General features: G+C 42.3%; 1 protein-coding gene and 1 long non-coding RNA gene across 4 annotated transcripts in view; one reads left to right on the forward strand and one right to left on the reverse strand.

Annotated features, from left to right (window-relative positions):
* DIP2B (disco interacting protein 2 homolog B) overlaps window positions 1-15,652 on the reverse strand; it is a 229,003-nt gene that overhangs the window by 114,472 nt on the left and 98,879 nt on the right. For all 3 annotated transcript variants that reach the window (XM_061416130.1, XM_061416129.1, XM_061416132.1), the window contains exon 2: window positions 3,974-4,045. In XM_061416130.1, the coding sequence (XP_061272114.1) occupies window positions 3,974-4,045 (72 nt within the window). The remainder of the gene's footprint in view (window positions 1-3,973; window positions 4,046-15,652) is intronic.
* LOC133247401 (uncharacterized) lies at window positions 4,165-15,585 on the forward strand. The gene is made up of 3 exons (XR_009736377.1): window positions 4,165-4,606; window positions 12,059-12,224; window positions 15,276-15,585. It is a non-coding gene; the product is annotated as an uncharacterized LOC133247401 (long non-coding RNA).

Consider the following 15,652-nt stretch of genomic DNA (forward strand, 5'->3'; position numbering starts at 1 on the left):
CTGGGCTTCCCAGAGGCTCAGTGGTAAAGCATCTACATGCAATGCAGGAGACTCAGGTTCGATCCCTGACTCGGGAAGATCTCCTGGGGTAGCAAATGGCTACCCACTCTAGTATTCTTGCCGGGAGAATCCCATGGACAGAGAAGCATGGTAGGCTACAGTGCATAGAGTTGTAGAGAGTTGGACATAACTGAGAACGCATGCATGCATGCAGGCATAAAATCTTCATTAAATCCAACGTCATTAAAAAAAAAAACAACTAAATACCTCCTTCAAAATCTACAAAGATAAAGGAGGTAAAAATGTCGAAGGGTAATCTTTTCTTTTGCTACAGAACCTGTATAATATAACCAGCCCTACAAACAATCCATTTCTGGGAAAGATTAATAGGTTTAAGAACAAAGGTGGGAAAAGTGATAAACGCTAATTGAGAGAACTTTTTACCACTAAGAAACTCTGATTAAAATATGTAACTATTGCAAGATGAACTTCAGGAAGAAGGAAATTGAACTGAGAGAAAAGAGTCATATACGCAAAGGAATAGTGAACAAAGAAACAGATATTAACTACTATTAACTACACAGAACAATAATAACTAATAATTGAGGGGTATATAGACAAGCAGGTACTAAAAATGCATTTGTTCTTAAAGTCCTCATGTTGTTTGGGAGGAGAATTAAAGTTCTAATTGTGACTTGATTTTAAACAGGCATGTTCTCTGACCACAGTCAAATGGAGAAACACTCACCTTTGTAAAGAAAACTGAAAACCTAAGCATCTGACTCAGGAAACTTAGAAAAGGAGTGTAAGGAAGAAAAAACATACAGAAGCTGAAAATGATAAATGAGAAAATAAAGACACACTAAAAAGATCAACAAAATTAAAAGCTTGTTCTTTGAAATGACAAACCTCTGGGAAGACTGATCAAGAGAAAAAATAGAAGAGATAAAGAGTTATACACAAACAAAGCAAAGGCTTTAAAAATAAAGAGAATACTGTCATTAACAATAAATTTGAAAACTTATACAAAACAAACTCCTAGAAAAATTAAACTTATAAAAACTAACTCATGAAGAAGCAGAAAATGTAACTTGGTAACAGGCAAGAGATGGGGAATGAAGAGACTGCTGAGATGACTTTTAAGCCTAGTTGTTGGGCTTACAAATGGGAGTTCTATTCACTCAGAAGTGGAAACCAGAAGTCTGGGAGACGCTGGATAATGTATTAATAATTTTGTGTGAATGTACACATGTAGGGAGGGGAAGGTGCTGCTGGTACAGGTGGTGTGAGCATAAGTCATACGTAACATTTAATGGATATGTTTGGATAGGTTGAAATGAAGGTTCCTTTAAGATATATAAATGGAGTTGTTAAATATGCAGCTGGATCTATGATCAGGAGTTCAGGAGAGATCTGAGTTGAAGATACATATTTAAGAGTTATCTATAAATGATAATTAAAGCCACAGGGATGGCTGAAAAGCTCTAGAGAGACAGAGCACTGTTTCTCCATACCAGCAACTGCAGCATCATCTGGGAACCCAACACAAATGCAAAGTCTCAAACCTCAGCCTGGACCAGCTGAATCAGAAACACTGAGAACGACAGGGTCCTGCAATCTGTATATACAAGTTCTCCAGTGATCCCAATGCAGGCTAAAATTTGCGAACCACTGCTGTAGAGTGAGATGTCAAGAGGGCTTGAGGCTTTGCCTTGAGAATTCCAAGATTTAACAGAAGAGGAGGAGCCTGCAAAGAGATGACTAGGAGCAACAAGAAGAGGGGAGTGAGAAAATGCGGAGAGTATTTCTAAAGAAGTGTTTCAAGAGATAGACTGGCAAGGGACTGGGACAGGCTGAAAAGTGAACAGGTGCTGAGAAAACAGGGATAATAAGCAGAGACAGTTCTCAGCAGTCTCATCATAAAGGAGAGATAGGGTAAAGGTGGGAGTGGTAGACTAAGCAATTTTTTTAAAGAGAAGAGTAATGAGCATACTGATCTGCTGGGATAAGAATCTGGCTCAGAGGGAGAGGGTGCCTGCACAGGAGCATCAGGGGAGCTGACAGCAGCAGCACGCCAAGGGGGCAATGCAGCTGTCCGCCTCAGTGGGAGCAGATTTTTACTACTTACAGCATTTAGAATTGCTATCCATGGTGATAAGAAAAGGCAGACCAACTTTTTGTTGGCTTTATTACCACTTTTCAAATTTCTACAGATACTGCACCCCTCACTGCCTGCACCAGAGTGGCTCACTCCCACTGGCCTCTGCTTGGTGTCACTGGGTGATAGGATAAGGTTTCTGAAAAGGGAGGAGGGGGTGGGAGCCTGAGCACTGGTGGAAGGACTGCCCTTGGCTAGGATGGAGAGGCCACCTTTTCAACCAGAAGGCAGGAGGTCATAAACATGATGGGCACTAATATGGTGAGTTTGAAGTTCTGATAGCAGGAAGCTGAAAGAGCTGCCATCAAATGACTTCTATTTCCCCCATGAGATCTCGTGCACAACCATCCCTACTGTGAGATGCCATGTCACACTCCCTTGGCCTGCTTTAATTAAACGTCTGATTCGTCAAATCCACGCTCACTAAGCAACCTTCCATATGTGATCAAGCTCCCCATGTAGGCCTGCCCGCGGGGCAAGAATGTGCTGACCACACAGACTAGAGTGTGTCTCAGTGGTTTCTCATAATAAATTGATAAACTGGTTTTTGAATATGATTTAGTTTCTATATAACCTGATTACAGAGAGCAGACGGAGCATGGTCCTTTTTATAGTTACATTCCTTACTGAGTTATTTTCTCAGGATCTGATTGCTTTTGCACAAAGTGACTACAGTAAATCTCTGGGCCTACAGAGGCATGGGCCAGATCCATAATTAAGCAGCCAATCAGAGGACTCCCCTTCTGTGACATGCCTTGCTCAGCAAAAGCTGGTGTTTCATTAGCTGTCGCTGGCCTGATTTCTACCTCTTTCTACATCCATCTGTTCATTAAGATACTTTAAACTGGCTATCTAGGCATTGACCTACTAGTTTTTACAGGGAGGAATTTCCAAAAATAGTGCAGGAAATAAAACAAGGACTTTGGTGAAATCTATTGGTATACCACCATTATTCATTTATTTATTCCATTATTCATTCAACAAATATTTACAAACTATATACCTTGTGCAAGGCTTAACATTAGAACCATGGGGGCTCCAAAGTCCTCAAGGGATTTATAATCCAGAAATAAAAGCAATGATTATTAGTTCCACAAATAAAACAGTCGTGTGGAAACGGACTCTGACTGCAGAGGGGAAATGAGAAATAAAGAAAAAATTCCTCATAGTAAAAGTGATTAAAGTAGAAACAGGCCATCAGAGGAAATCCTGGATGCTGAGTAACTTCAAAAATATGATGACTTAGAAACAGACAGCCTTGCCTAGAGGCAAAGGTTCCAGCAACCCATCTGGAAATAAGCACAAAAGTGACTCAGGACTTTCTGATATATAAAGAACATGCCAGTCTTTCTGCACAAGTCAGGCTGCAAAAAGGTTTATTTAGGGTTCTTATCCCCAAATCCCCAGGTACTGCAGTCTTTGGTTTGTTCTGCAATACTGAATCTGTCCCTCCTTCTTATCTTTGCCTCCCTTGCTTCCGCCCATCACAGTTCATACTCGAGCATCAGATGCAGTCTTTCTATGACCTAGAATCTTCTGCCACTGAATCATGTCAGTGGCACACAGACACAGTGACCACCACCCAAGCTCTGTATGAAGGATTTGATGACCTTGGGTATTTTTAAAGTGCCTACCACACAGCAGATGCTCAATTAAGATTCATTTCCTCCTTTCTTTCCTTTTTTTTTCCTTCCCTTCCCTGGTGAGGAAGAGAGGGAAAAAACAGGAGCCAACAAAAAAGACAGATCTCCAGTAAGATAGCATTCATTAGTGTGAAAATACTGAGAAGGTTTAAAACCACTTCTCATTACCTACCTTGTGTCTGCGGGATGTAAGGAGACAGGAGTTTTGACCTTTTCTTTTCATATCCCTTCTGTGTGATGTCCCCTAAAATAGCAAGAACAGAAATAGGTTACTTATTATTCTTACTCTGTGGTTGTTCACTGTAAAATAAAATTAATTACAGAGTGTTACAGAATTACCACATAGAGAGTAGGGGAAAAAATGTATGGTTCTTTGCCAAGGATTTTGCTATGTGTGATTTCCCACAGGCTTGGAGCTGACTTCTTATGGAAAACTGCAGGGCTGGTCCCTCCCTACACCAATCTAGCAGCACAACATGCTACATTCCATGTCAGAGATCCCCAAGTTCCTAGGCACCCCCCGTTTCCATGGCATTTAAGATATACTAAAATGGAATGTGCCAAGGCTAGCAGACAAACGATCTTCTTTCTCTCCAAGGTTTCACTCTGACCAAATGAATGCAGTTGACTTGGGAGGTATTCAATTACACAGCTATACAGAACCGCATAAAATCACAAGTCTAGTTAAGGGGAGAAATCAAGGTTCAGGCACCGGGATGGGATTTCTGAAAAGGCCCTTCTGCACCCTAGGACCTGTGCTGGAACCCAGAGCTGGAATTCCCACATCTCTCCACTTGCTTCACTGGTTTGTATTTTTGAATATGTGTATGTCTTTTTCACAAGGTTAAATGGAAAAGTATATGTGAAGCACAGAAAAAAGTACATACATGATAAATGCAGTAAGGATAAAACTGATTAACAGAGGACAAACTATGGCGCTGAAGACTTCAAGAAACCTGCTTTGTCCTAAAGAAAGGGTAGAAAATGGATGGGCAGGGAGCAGGGTTAAAAGGACCAGGAAATCAGCAGGAGAACAAAGGGACATTCAAGGGACAGTAATTCAAAGCTGGAGGAATAAATATATCCAGTGAATAAACATATGTGATGGTGGGGGAGGAAGCCCATACTGATGGATACAGAGATTTGAACTCATGGGTGATGAACGTCAGATATGTCGGTCTCAGCATTTGACTGATGGAGCAGGTGGGGGAGATGAAGCAGGGCTCACTGAACAGCTTAAACAGAGGAGTAACACTCGCAGATCATAGAGTGCAGCAAGTTCACTTTTTCTGAGGAATGTGGAACCAAGGGTAAAAGCCAGAGAGAGAAGTGCTTGCCCTGCTACTACTATAGTGATCTGGGCAAGATACTAGTAGCTTAAATCAAAGATAGAGGTAGAAGGGAGGAAAAGAAGTGACTGGATTAAGAGAGACACTAGGGAGGAAAACTGAGTAGGATTTGATGACTGATTCAGCGTAGGATGGAGGTTTCTGGCTTGAGCAACCAGGCAGATGGTCATGATATTCTCTGACAGAGATATACCCCAAGAACTGGGTTGAAGAAGATAAGCGTTGAGCTCATTAGGAAAAGTCTATCAGACACACAAGAGAAAATGTCCAATCAACAGTTGGCTATATGAATCTAGAACTTTGGAAAGAGAGACAGATTTGGAACTATAAGGATATAGATGAAAAATAATACAATCTCTGGAGAAATGTGATTTCTATCAAAATTCAGATTCATCAACTGCACTTCTAGGAATTTATCCAATGATAAAATTCACAGAGGTGTACAAAAATCAACATAAGAATATTCCCTGAGTTATTCTTTGAATGGAAACACTGGAAGGACTCTAGACACTTATGTTATAGACCATCTGTGTCAGTGGCTTTCAAATCGGAATGGCTCTACCCTCGAGGGGACAACTGACAATGATTAAACATGGGTTCAATCCTGGTCCAGGAAGACTCCACAAGACTTGGAGCAACTAAGCCCATGTACCACAACTACTGAGTCTGTGGGCCTAGAATCCACGCTCTGCCACAGAGCACCACAATGGGAAGCCCGACCACCACAACTAGAGAAAGCCTACGTGCAGCCATAGAGACCCAGTACAGTCAATAAACAAACAAACACATTTTGGAAAGAAAAAAAGAGCCTGTTCAGCTTCTTTAAAAAAAAAAAATAATGAATGGTTCTGTAGGTATATATTTGTTAATATGATAAAATGGTCACATTATATAACAGAAAAAAAGGAACTATACTAAACAGTTTATGCAGCATATTCAATTTTGGGACTAAAAATATTTTTATACATACAGGTATACACACAAAAAGAAAATCTAAATTTTAAATGCCAAAATGTTAACAATGGTTAGCTAATACTTGTAAGATTATTACAAGTTTCAGCTTTTTGTCAGTTTTGCTTGCCTGTCTTTTATAATTTTTCTACAATGAGCATCCATTATTTCAAGAAACGATAAAGATTTTTAAACTGCAATCATGACTACTTACTAGACTGTACAAATTTAATCACAATGGCCCTTCATCTCTGCTTTCCTAGTGAAATTAGAGAAACCCACAGTGCATTTTTGTGAATAAAAACCAAGAGTTTAGATCATCTCTAACAATACACAAAACTAGCAGGGATGTGGGAGCCTACCAAGGAAACCTTCCTAAGAAGCAGGAAATCATGTCTTTCATTGAAAAAGAAACAAGCATTCTCCTGTCCTGTTCCACACTCTCAAGCTCTCCAATCTCCACTACACACACACACACTCTCTCTCTCTCTCTCTCTCTCTCTTACTCACTCACTCACTCACTGATTCGCACACACACTCCCTTAAGGGCACAAAGACCTCTTCTGCGGCCTCAGAACACATCTGATAAAGTAAAAAGCCTTTAAAAGCTTTCTTCAGTGCTTTGACTGCCAACCATTCACTGTCAGTAACTGACAGACTTGGTATCTTGGACATTAATCAACTACCAACCATCTTGAGTTGTGAAAAAAGTCAATCAAGAGAGTCTAATTCAGCCATGCCAATTAGCTCCATTTGTTCCATAAACAAGAAAAGACACTGAAGAGCCCTGGGAGAAGACACACTGCAGAGAGAAGTGAGGACTCCGGTGATAGCACTCACAAATGCCCCCTTCCTCTTCTCTGGGTACAAGACCTGCTCAAAAGTCACACTTGCCACCATTTGTTAGCCACTTCCTCCTGGTGCCTCCTTCAGCTCTGCACACACTTCCGTGATAGCACTAAGCACATCACTGGTACCTTGTTTACACATCTGTGTCCCTACGAGACGGTGCACTTGAGGGCAGGGACTGTGTCTTGTTCATCTCTACAGCCTGCCCACAGCCTGGCACAATAGACACTTGTTGAATGAGTGACTGAATGAACTGGTAAAATGAAAGCACCCAGGGAATAATAAATCAGAGACACACGTGCTTGGGTGGAAACTGGGAGTGGGAGAAAAAGAGGTCTTTACATTTAGGAGGAGCTGAAATGCCCAGGGAGAGAAATTTAGTGAACCAAAAAGTTTACTGAAACCTGACAGCTAGACCTTAAAGCTGGCCAGAGAAGCAAGAGAGGAATAAATAATACATAAATCACTGGGCACTGAAGCAGAAGGAACTCTACCAGAAAGTGATGTATCCCATAGCCAGAGAGCAAGACCAGACAGAAGGAATTCAGTTATCCCACATAACTGAATTTGTTACCACACTGCTGTCATTGCCTCCTCCAGTCTGTGCTCTTATCACTCTCACCACCTGCTGCTAAGCACTTCTGGTGCACTGAAGCAACGCTTGCTAAACATTTCCAGTTTTTAAGAATCACCCAAGGAACATGTAAAAATACAAATTCCCAGGCCCTTCCCTTGAAGATTCTGATTCACTAAGTCTGGATTAAGACCCAGATACCTGCTTTTCTAACAAGTGCCTTCTAAGAGTCTTAAAGATCAGGAAGTTTGCCAATGGCTGCACTGAAGAACTCTGGAGCGTGCTGGGCGGTTCCACTGACAATGTGAGGAGAAGGCTGTCTGGGCAACATGGCCTCGAGGGAGAGCATGGAGCCCGGGGAGCTCACAGACACTAAGTCACATCACAGGCATTCTTACAACAGATTTTTGGCCATCTGGCATACGGAGCAAAAAGGAGTGCCATAACTATACCTGTATAAAATTTACATTACAATGGCACAAAGCTAAGTTAAACCTGTTGTTCAAGTTTTCTGAGTACTGAACAAATATAGGGAGGATTAGCCTTCCCCTCCTACTAGGGTAACATATTAGTATTTCTCCACCAACATGAACGCTCAGAAGAGCAGCCACTTCCTGGGGTCTAGAGGCATGAAGGCACCAAGCCTGATGAGACAGTGACCCGAGACTGTCTGGATGCTTCAGCACCACCACAGTCTTGAGACAACACTAGACGTATGGAAAGATGGGTGTCAGGGGTTGGAGAGAAAGGAAATAATATGTTCCCAACTTCTCTGTTGCCACCTGGGATCAATGCAAGTGGCTTGGCATGGGCAGCCCACAATTCTTCTCCAAGCAGACCGACAGAGGGCCTGAAAGGAGGCGGGTGTGCGCCTGCCAGCCAATCCAGCCTCTTCAAGGTCAGTGGTGATAGGAGGAATCGTCCCACAAGTCAGTTAGCTGTTCGAGGGGAGCGTATGTTTACACTGGTGGGGCGGCACCACGCTGTGGTTCCGAACCTACGAGCTAGACACAGCTGCACCTGCAGCACAGCCTCACCACTTCCTGGCTATCTGACTCTAGACAAGTTTCACTTAACCTCTTGATGAGTCTTGATTTCCATGTCTGCAAAGTGGGGAAGAATAGTATCTACTTTGCAAAGTTTTTATCTGTGATTAAAAGTATTCAATATGGGCTCTCGGTAACTGACAATTCCAACAGCCACAAACATTTACTGAAGGCCTACCCTACTGGCTAGGTAGGGTCTAGGGGGAGGAACTGTGTTCAAAGAGGAGACAAAGCAGACAGGCATCACTAATTCTCCACAGCACGAAGTGGGCTGTGGAAGAAGGAAGGATTGTGTTCTCTGCTTGGGGAGGGAAAGGAATGTTGACAGAGCAGTGGCATGTGGTTTGGGTCTGGGCTTTCTAATAGCAGAACTAGGACCTGAACTCGTAAGGATGCAATCACTTAGCGGTTCACTGGTTTTCCTCCGCTGTGTGGGTATGGCCATGTTTGGCGGTTCCCTTATGATTCTCATCTCCCAGACAGAGCAGAGCAATGCTAAGTAGTTCTCACAGATGACCTTGGGCAGCACCCTGAGCAATTAGGTGCTAAATAAACACAGGGTCTGAGAAATTCTGGAGGGCCACCAAGTCAGATGTATATAGGGTGTTGTTGGACAGACAGCAAGAATTACAGCTCCAGCCATAATTTCTTTCTGCTCCAAAGGAAATAAAAAGGGATGTGCCATGCAGCCCAGCGTCAAAGTCACACCTTGTCAGTCAGAGGGGGTAACAGCTGGGGGATCTGGAAGATGTTGTAAAAAAAATATTTTTGAGCACTGAATGGATGATACAGAGTGTCAAGCAAGATGAATAAAACAGTATCCATGTCTTCAAGAAGTTCCAGGTCTAGGGACTTCCCTGGTGGTCCAGTGGCTAAGACTCCACATTCCCAATGCAGGGGGGCAGGTTTAATCCCTGGTCAGGGAACTAGACCCCACATGCCGCAACTAAAGATCAAAGATTTCATGTGCTGCAACCAAGATCCCACACAGCCAAATAAATAAATATTAAAGAAAAAAAGAAAAAGGAAGCTCCAGGTCTAAACAAATAATTACAATAAAAGTGACAGGGAAGACACTAGAGATTAAGTACAAAGTTCTACGTGAGTATGAAGGAAATAATGGTGATAAAAGATAATTATAATATTCAATAAGAATAAGTTCATAGGAGAAGGCAATGGCATCCCACTCCAGTACCCTTGCCTGGAAAATCCCATGGACGGAGGAGCCTGGAAGGCTGTAGTCCATGGGGTCGCTGAGGTCGGACACAACTGAGCGACTTCACTTTCACTTTTGTGCATTGGAGAAGGAAATGGCAACCCACTCCAGTGTTCTTGCCTGGAGAATCCCAGGGACGGCAGGGCCTGGTGGGCTGCTGTCTATGGGGTCATATAGAGTCGGACACGACTGAAGTGACTTAGCAGCAGCAGCAGCAGCAACAACACTCATCAAGGGCTTACTATGTATCAGACTCTGTTAGAAGAGGCTCAGGCAGTTTTATCAGCTGCTATTACCATCATTCCCTATGTTATAGGTGAAGATACTGAGACCCAGCAAGTTTAAGCAACTTGCGCACAACCATACCTAGTAAGTGCTAGGATCAGGAACTCAACTCAGAGACTTGGCTCCAGGAGCCCCCTCTTAAACACAACATTGCGTTCATTTTCAGAAAGAAGTTCCAAATTCAGCTTTAAAGAGATTGGGACGACTTCACAGAAGTTGCTCTTGGGCTGGGTCTTGAAAGATGACAGAGAGACAGACACTGGGAGGTGAAGACACGACTTCTCAAACCCTCAACTGTGAAAGAGAACTGCATTCCTGGAGCAGCAGGCAGATGTGTAAAGTTGTAAATTCAATCTCCCATGAACCAGGAAGGAAAAAGGCCTTACCGCTGCTCCTGCATGCCCAGGCAGATGGGAGGATCAAGATGGGATCCTCAGATACTTGAAATTTAGGACTGATATTTATCTCATGGCTCATCAGTTTACTTCCCTCTTCATTAAATGCCTCTTATATAATAAGGCCATCATTCTAAATTTTCAAAATATTCTGACAATTCATTTAATCTGCCATCAAATCGTCTTCAATAAACAGGAAAGGTGTTACCTTTATGACAGAACAAGAAACTGAGACATGAAAAGATAAATGTCTTGTATAAGGATATACAGCTAGACTAGAATCTAGGTCTGTGGTCTTTTCTTAGTGTTCTTTGTCCATTGTTCATTTGTAGGTGGTCCCCCTATCAGATGCAATAAAAGTATAAAACTAACTAACCTATTGTTCATAAAATGAATAGCATGGGATAAACAACTTTTATGACTCACTCCAAAGCATACATGACTTTCAAGAAGGCATTAAATACCACTACCACCACCACCCTGCCTGCAACAGAGCTCTGGGTGAATTGTCTTTTTTAGTCATTTTAAAAATGAAAGCCAACTGGAGAAAATGTCCAAGTGCAGTTTAAAAAAAAAAGTCAGCAAGAAGTGATTACACATCATTACTAAATACTCAGCTAAGGGAGAGTGGGGCCTCTCTGTTTTGTTAAGGAGTAATTAGGAGGGAGAGAAATGAGAGACTGAGAGAAAAAAGTTCTGGAGTCATCACCTTCAAATCTATACCTGTATCTAAAACCTATTCTATCCTCTACATGTAAATCTTTGACCAGGAAGGTGGGATATGCTGGCTGTGACTGGAGATGTGGAGTGGGACTGGGGTTACGGCTATTAGAGATATAAGCACACACACAGAGAGAGAAAGAGCCAAAATGTAGCCAAGAATGTGAATGAGGTCAATCTTAGCAAAACTGAAAAAGGCAGAGGCTTGGATCATGTCCAGGAGACACTGGCTAGAAGACAAAGAAAGTTTTCTATTATTAAATTTTACCATGTTCTTCTTACAATGACAATTCCATTCAATCAATTATATGTACCAGCTACCATCCTCCAAACATCCTCCTTTCAGAGGTAATATATAAAGGTTCACAAACCTTAAGCCAAATACAGGGCATTTTGGCCTTTATCTTCCCCTACCAAGTGGCCAAGAAGACTCCAAAGAATGTGAAACCCTAAATTACTTTTAAAACTCTCTGAAGTTTCTTTTTACAAATAAGGAGGACTATTCTTATATTGAAGGAGGGTGAAAAGATACAATATTTTCATAGTCTAGCCAGAAATAAACTCGTAAAATAGTTCAATCTGCTGGAAGATGAGAATTTTTATTTTATCTATTTAATAATTTTTCTTTTGGGGAAAAAAATCAGTGATAAAATATTCAAAGATTAGTTCTCTCTTCTTTTAACTTTGCTAATCTTACAAAAGATTTTCAAAAGAATTTAGCTTCAGGACATTCAAATTTCCATTCTCAGTAGATGTCCTCTCACCTCATTTAGGAAAGTAACTAGACATTTTCCACATCAGAAACTTGAGAATAAGCCCAGACTGCTTTCTCCCAAAACTCAAATCATAGAATTGTTTTGGCTGTTTTCTAGGTCAAATATATATGACTTCTTACAGATGGTATTTCACCTAAGGCACCGTGCAAGTTCAAACAAATAAAAAGCAACAGAGTGAAACCCTTGAAATGCACTGAGAAACTGAACTCAGGTCTACTACATCATCGGGCAGCTGGCTAAAGTAATTCATCTAATGCAAAAGGTATGTTTGTGTGTCCATCAGAAAAACTATGTCTGCAAATAAGAAATTTGCTATCCAAACGACCTGAATGTTTAACCAGGACAGGAGTGGGAGGAAACCCTGAGATGGTTTAGCTGGTAGAAAAAGCACAGGGTTCGGCATGAGGCAGACCTGGACCTGGGTCTGGACCCTCAGTCTGCCATTTACTGGCTCCTTGACAAGTTACTGAACAACTCTGCCTCAGTTTCATAATAGGTAAAACTGGAATAACTCCTACCTTGAGTGCTTATGATGAGTCCTGAATGAGAAAATACATGCAAAAGTTCCTGGCACACAGCACACATTCAACTAGTTTTATTGGACACCACCCCAGCCCTGGCCCCACCCTTAAGTCCTAACAGTAGCTTTACCCTTAAAAGGGTGATTTAGAAAATTCTGGGTTGGTAGGTTCTCTGAGTACATTAAGTGTCTTCCCAGGTGGAGCCAGCAGTAAAGAACCTGCCTTGCCAATGCAGGAGACGTAAAAGACTAGGGTTTGATCCCTGGGTTGGGAAGATCTCCAGGAGGAGGGCATGGCAACCCACTCCAGTATTCTTGCCTGAAGAATCCCATGGACAGAGGAGCCTGACGGGCTACAGTCCATGGGGTTGCAAAGAGTCAGACACGACTGAGCGACTTAGCACACAGACAAAAACACGTGGTGGCACAGTTCTACACCCTCAGCAGTGGGAGCCAACAAAGTTAGTGCCTCTGGGTGCTAAAAGTTTAAAAGAAGGAAAACTGACATCAAAGAGGAGGTACAAATATCTAAACTAGAAATAAGCAAATTAGTTCAAAGAAATACATGTAAATAAAACAGTGCCAATATGCACAAAACAGGATTACATGCATCCAACTATGGATGTCGTCATTTTAATTTAGGCCTCAAACTGCAAATGCCTAGCGGGGGAAAAGACAGGAAAAAAAGATAATTTTCTTTACAGCTTCTTCTTTTCCCTGATTTTTATCTTTAATTTTCCCTAGAAAATTAGAAAACGGTTTCTTACAAGAACAGCTAGGCATATTCAATTACTTTGCCTTTATTCTAGCATCCATGAAAATGACTTCTTTTAAAACTAGGCAGTAAGTAATAACAGCTATGCTGTTCACTGAATCTAAATTAAACAGTGCATGGTGCCAGGTATTCTTTATCAGTGGTGCAGATAAAATTAACAATGAATCAAAAATCTAAGTATGTCCTCTCGCAAGTACAGAAATACAGTGAAAATTTCTAAATAGGAAGAATTTTGTTGGTAGCCAGTTCCTACCGCTCTGGAAACCAAAGATGCACAGAAAAAAATACAAGTAGAGAGAATAAAATAAGCAGCTTGTTTGATCTCAGATTCCAGGTGTCAGAAGGCTTATATTTTCCTCCAAACTAGCTCTCTGATCCTGCGCAAGCCATTATACACTTCTCTGGGCCTCGGTTTCCATGTCTGCAGGAATTAAGGATAAAACAAGCTCTAAAGCCTGGTCAACATTCGATGAACGCCACTTGCCTGGCACTGCTATGTGTGACAAGGCAAAACGAGGGAAGGAATCGAGTAGGCAACAGAACAGATGAGCTCTGGGAGTGACAGATACATCCTCACAATTGGTGTAGGAGGTGGGAGCTGAGAGCGCGGGTGTGAATGATACCATGAGAGGGAGTGCAGCGTGAAAAGCGGAGAAGGCCAAAAAAGGAATCCTGGAGAAAACGAACATTTAAAGAATGGGTAGAGGGGAAAGGGATGATACTGGGACACAGCAGGGAGGCCAGGAAGGAACTGGGGGAAGGAGGGGAGAAGAGGGAGAGGGAAAGTGAGAAGGAGACGATGAATAATGCACAGTGTCACAAAGGTAAAAACAGAATCAGAAAACGCTTGCTCGATTTGGCAACGAGATCACCAGTAGCGGCCTAATTAAAGGAACTTGAGGACGACGGTTATTCAGAATACTACAGAGGAGATCAGCGGTGAAGTCAGGCTAGCAAGATTTTTTTCTTTCAATACGCTTTGTTATAAAGTATACGAGATATGGAGCAGTATCTATAGGAGGCTACAGAGTCCAGGAGAGTGATGGGCACATCTTGAAGATGGACAAATTCATATATTACAGAGAAACAGCTATTAGAAAGAGAGTGAAAAACACTTACTCAACCGACAACAATCAAGAACTTCCAACCTGCAAAAGCACTACTTTAGAGGAACAGGACAGAAGAGGACAGATGTAGTCCCCCAGCACAGAGAGATACCCAAATAACAATGACATAATGAAAGACTTAATCACCAGTTTGATAACGGCTGCAGAGAAGTCGTTCAGGGACTAAGAGGGCTCTGACAGGTTTCAGCAGGCATGTTGCTCAGCACAAACTTACAGACAGGTCTACATGCCAGACCTGACCTAGTCTGGGCACCTGGACAAGGCTGCTCTGAGGAAGTGAGTGACATTTAAGCTGAGATATTTAAAAATAAATAAATACATTTAAATATTTTGAAAATGACACAGGAGGTGGCAGGACAGGCAGTGGGCTTGCAGCGGTGCGAAGTTCATCCGATGAGAAGACCTTGAGAGGGACACATCTGGGAGGGAGCACAGCTGAGAGCCAGCTCAACTGGTGGGGGGGCGGGCATACGGTAGGGGGTGGTGAGGTAGGGGAGGCAGCAGGGTCCAGATCCTGCAGGGTCCTGGAGACCACATGAGGGTTCAGGGATTTCATTATAAATCAGAGAGAAAGCCTTTGAGGAGCTTTAAGCAGAAGGGTAACATGATCAAACAAGGTAACTGATGAGGGCGGAAGCTCCTGAAAGGATGAGAAGGAGTAAGAGTCAGAGTTGGGAGTAGGGGTGCCTCATGGCTCAGGGAGGACTGAGACTGGGACTAGGGTCTGTGCCCTTGATCTGAGTGCTCCCTGGGTTTGGAGGGTTATCCTCCACCCTCAGGCTGCCTGGCAGAGCTTAGAGGAGCTGGAAACTCTGAAGCAGTCACCTCAAGTAGACAACAGCCTTTTTAATACCTCTGTATTCAAATATTATCATTTTCTGTGTCTGTCAGGATGCACAAAAGATTGGTGACGCTATAGGACTTTAATGATATCTCATTCTTGGAGAAAAGAGATAAGGATGGGTAAGTAAATACAGTTGTTGAGGGAGTGCTGGAGGTGGGGTGAGGGGGAGAAGACAAAGAGGCTCTGGTCTGAGGATCTCTAAATTTCTGAGTAGCCGTCAAAATAAAGGTTTTTAACCTATTTCCACCCTGCCCTCTACTTTCAATTAGTATTAATAATAATACATGCAAAGTTCTTAGTTCCTAGCACAGAGGAAGCACTTAATAACATCTGTTACTCTAACAGCAAATTCTGACAGAGATGGGAATACCAGACCTCCTAACCTGCCTCTTGAGAAATCTGTATGCAGGTCAGGAAGCAACAA

This window comes from Bos javanicus, chromosome 5 (genome assembly GCF_032452875.1).
Source record: "Bos javanicus breed banteng chromosome 5, ARS-OSU_banteng_1.0, whole genome shotgun sequence".
NCBI classification, from domain to species: domain Eukaryota; kingdom Metazoa; phylum Chordata; class Mammalia; order Artiodactyla; family Bovidae; genus Bos; species Bos javanicus.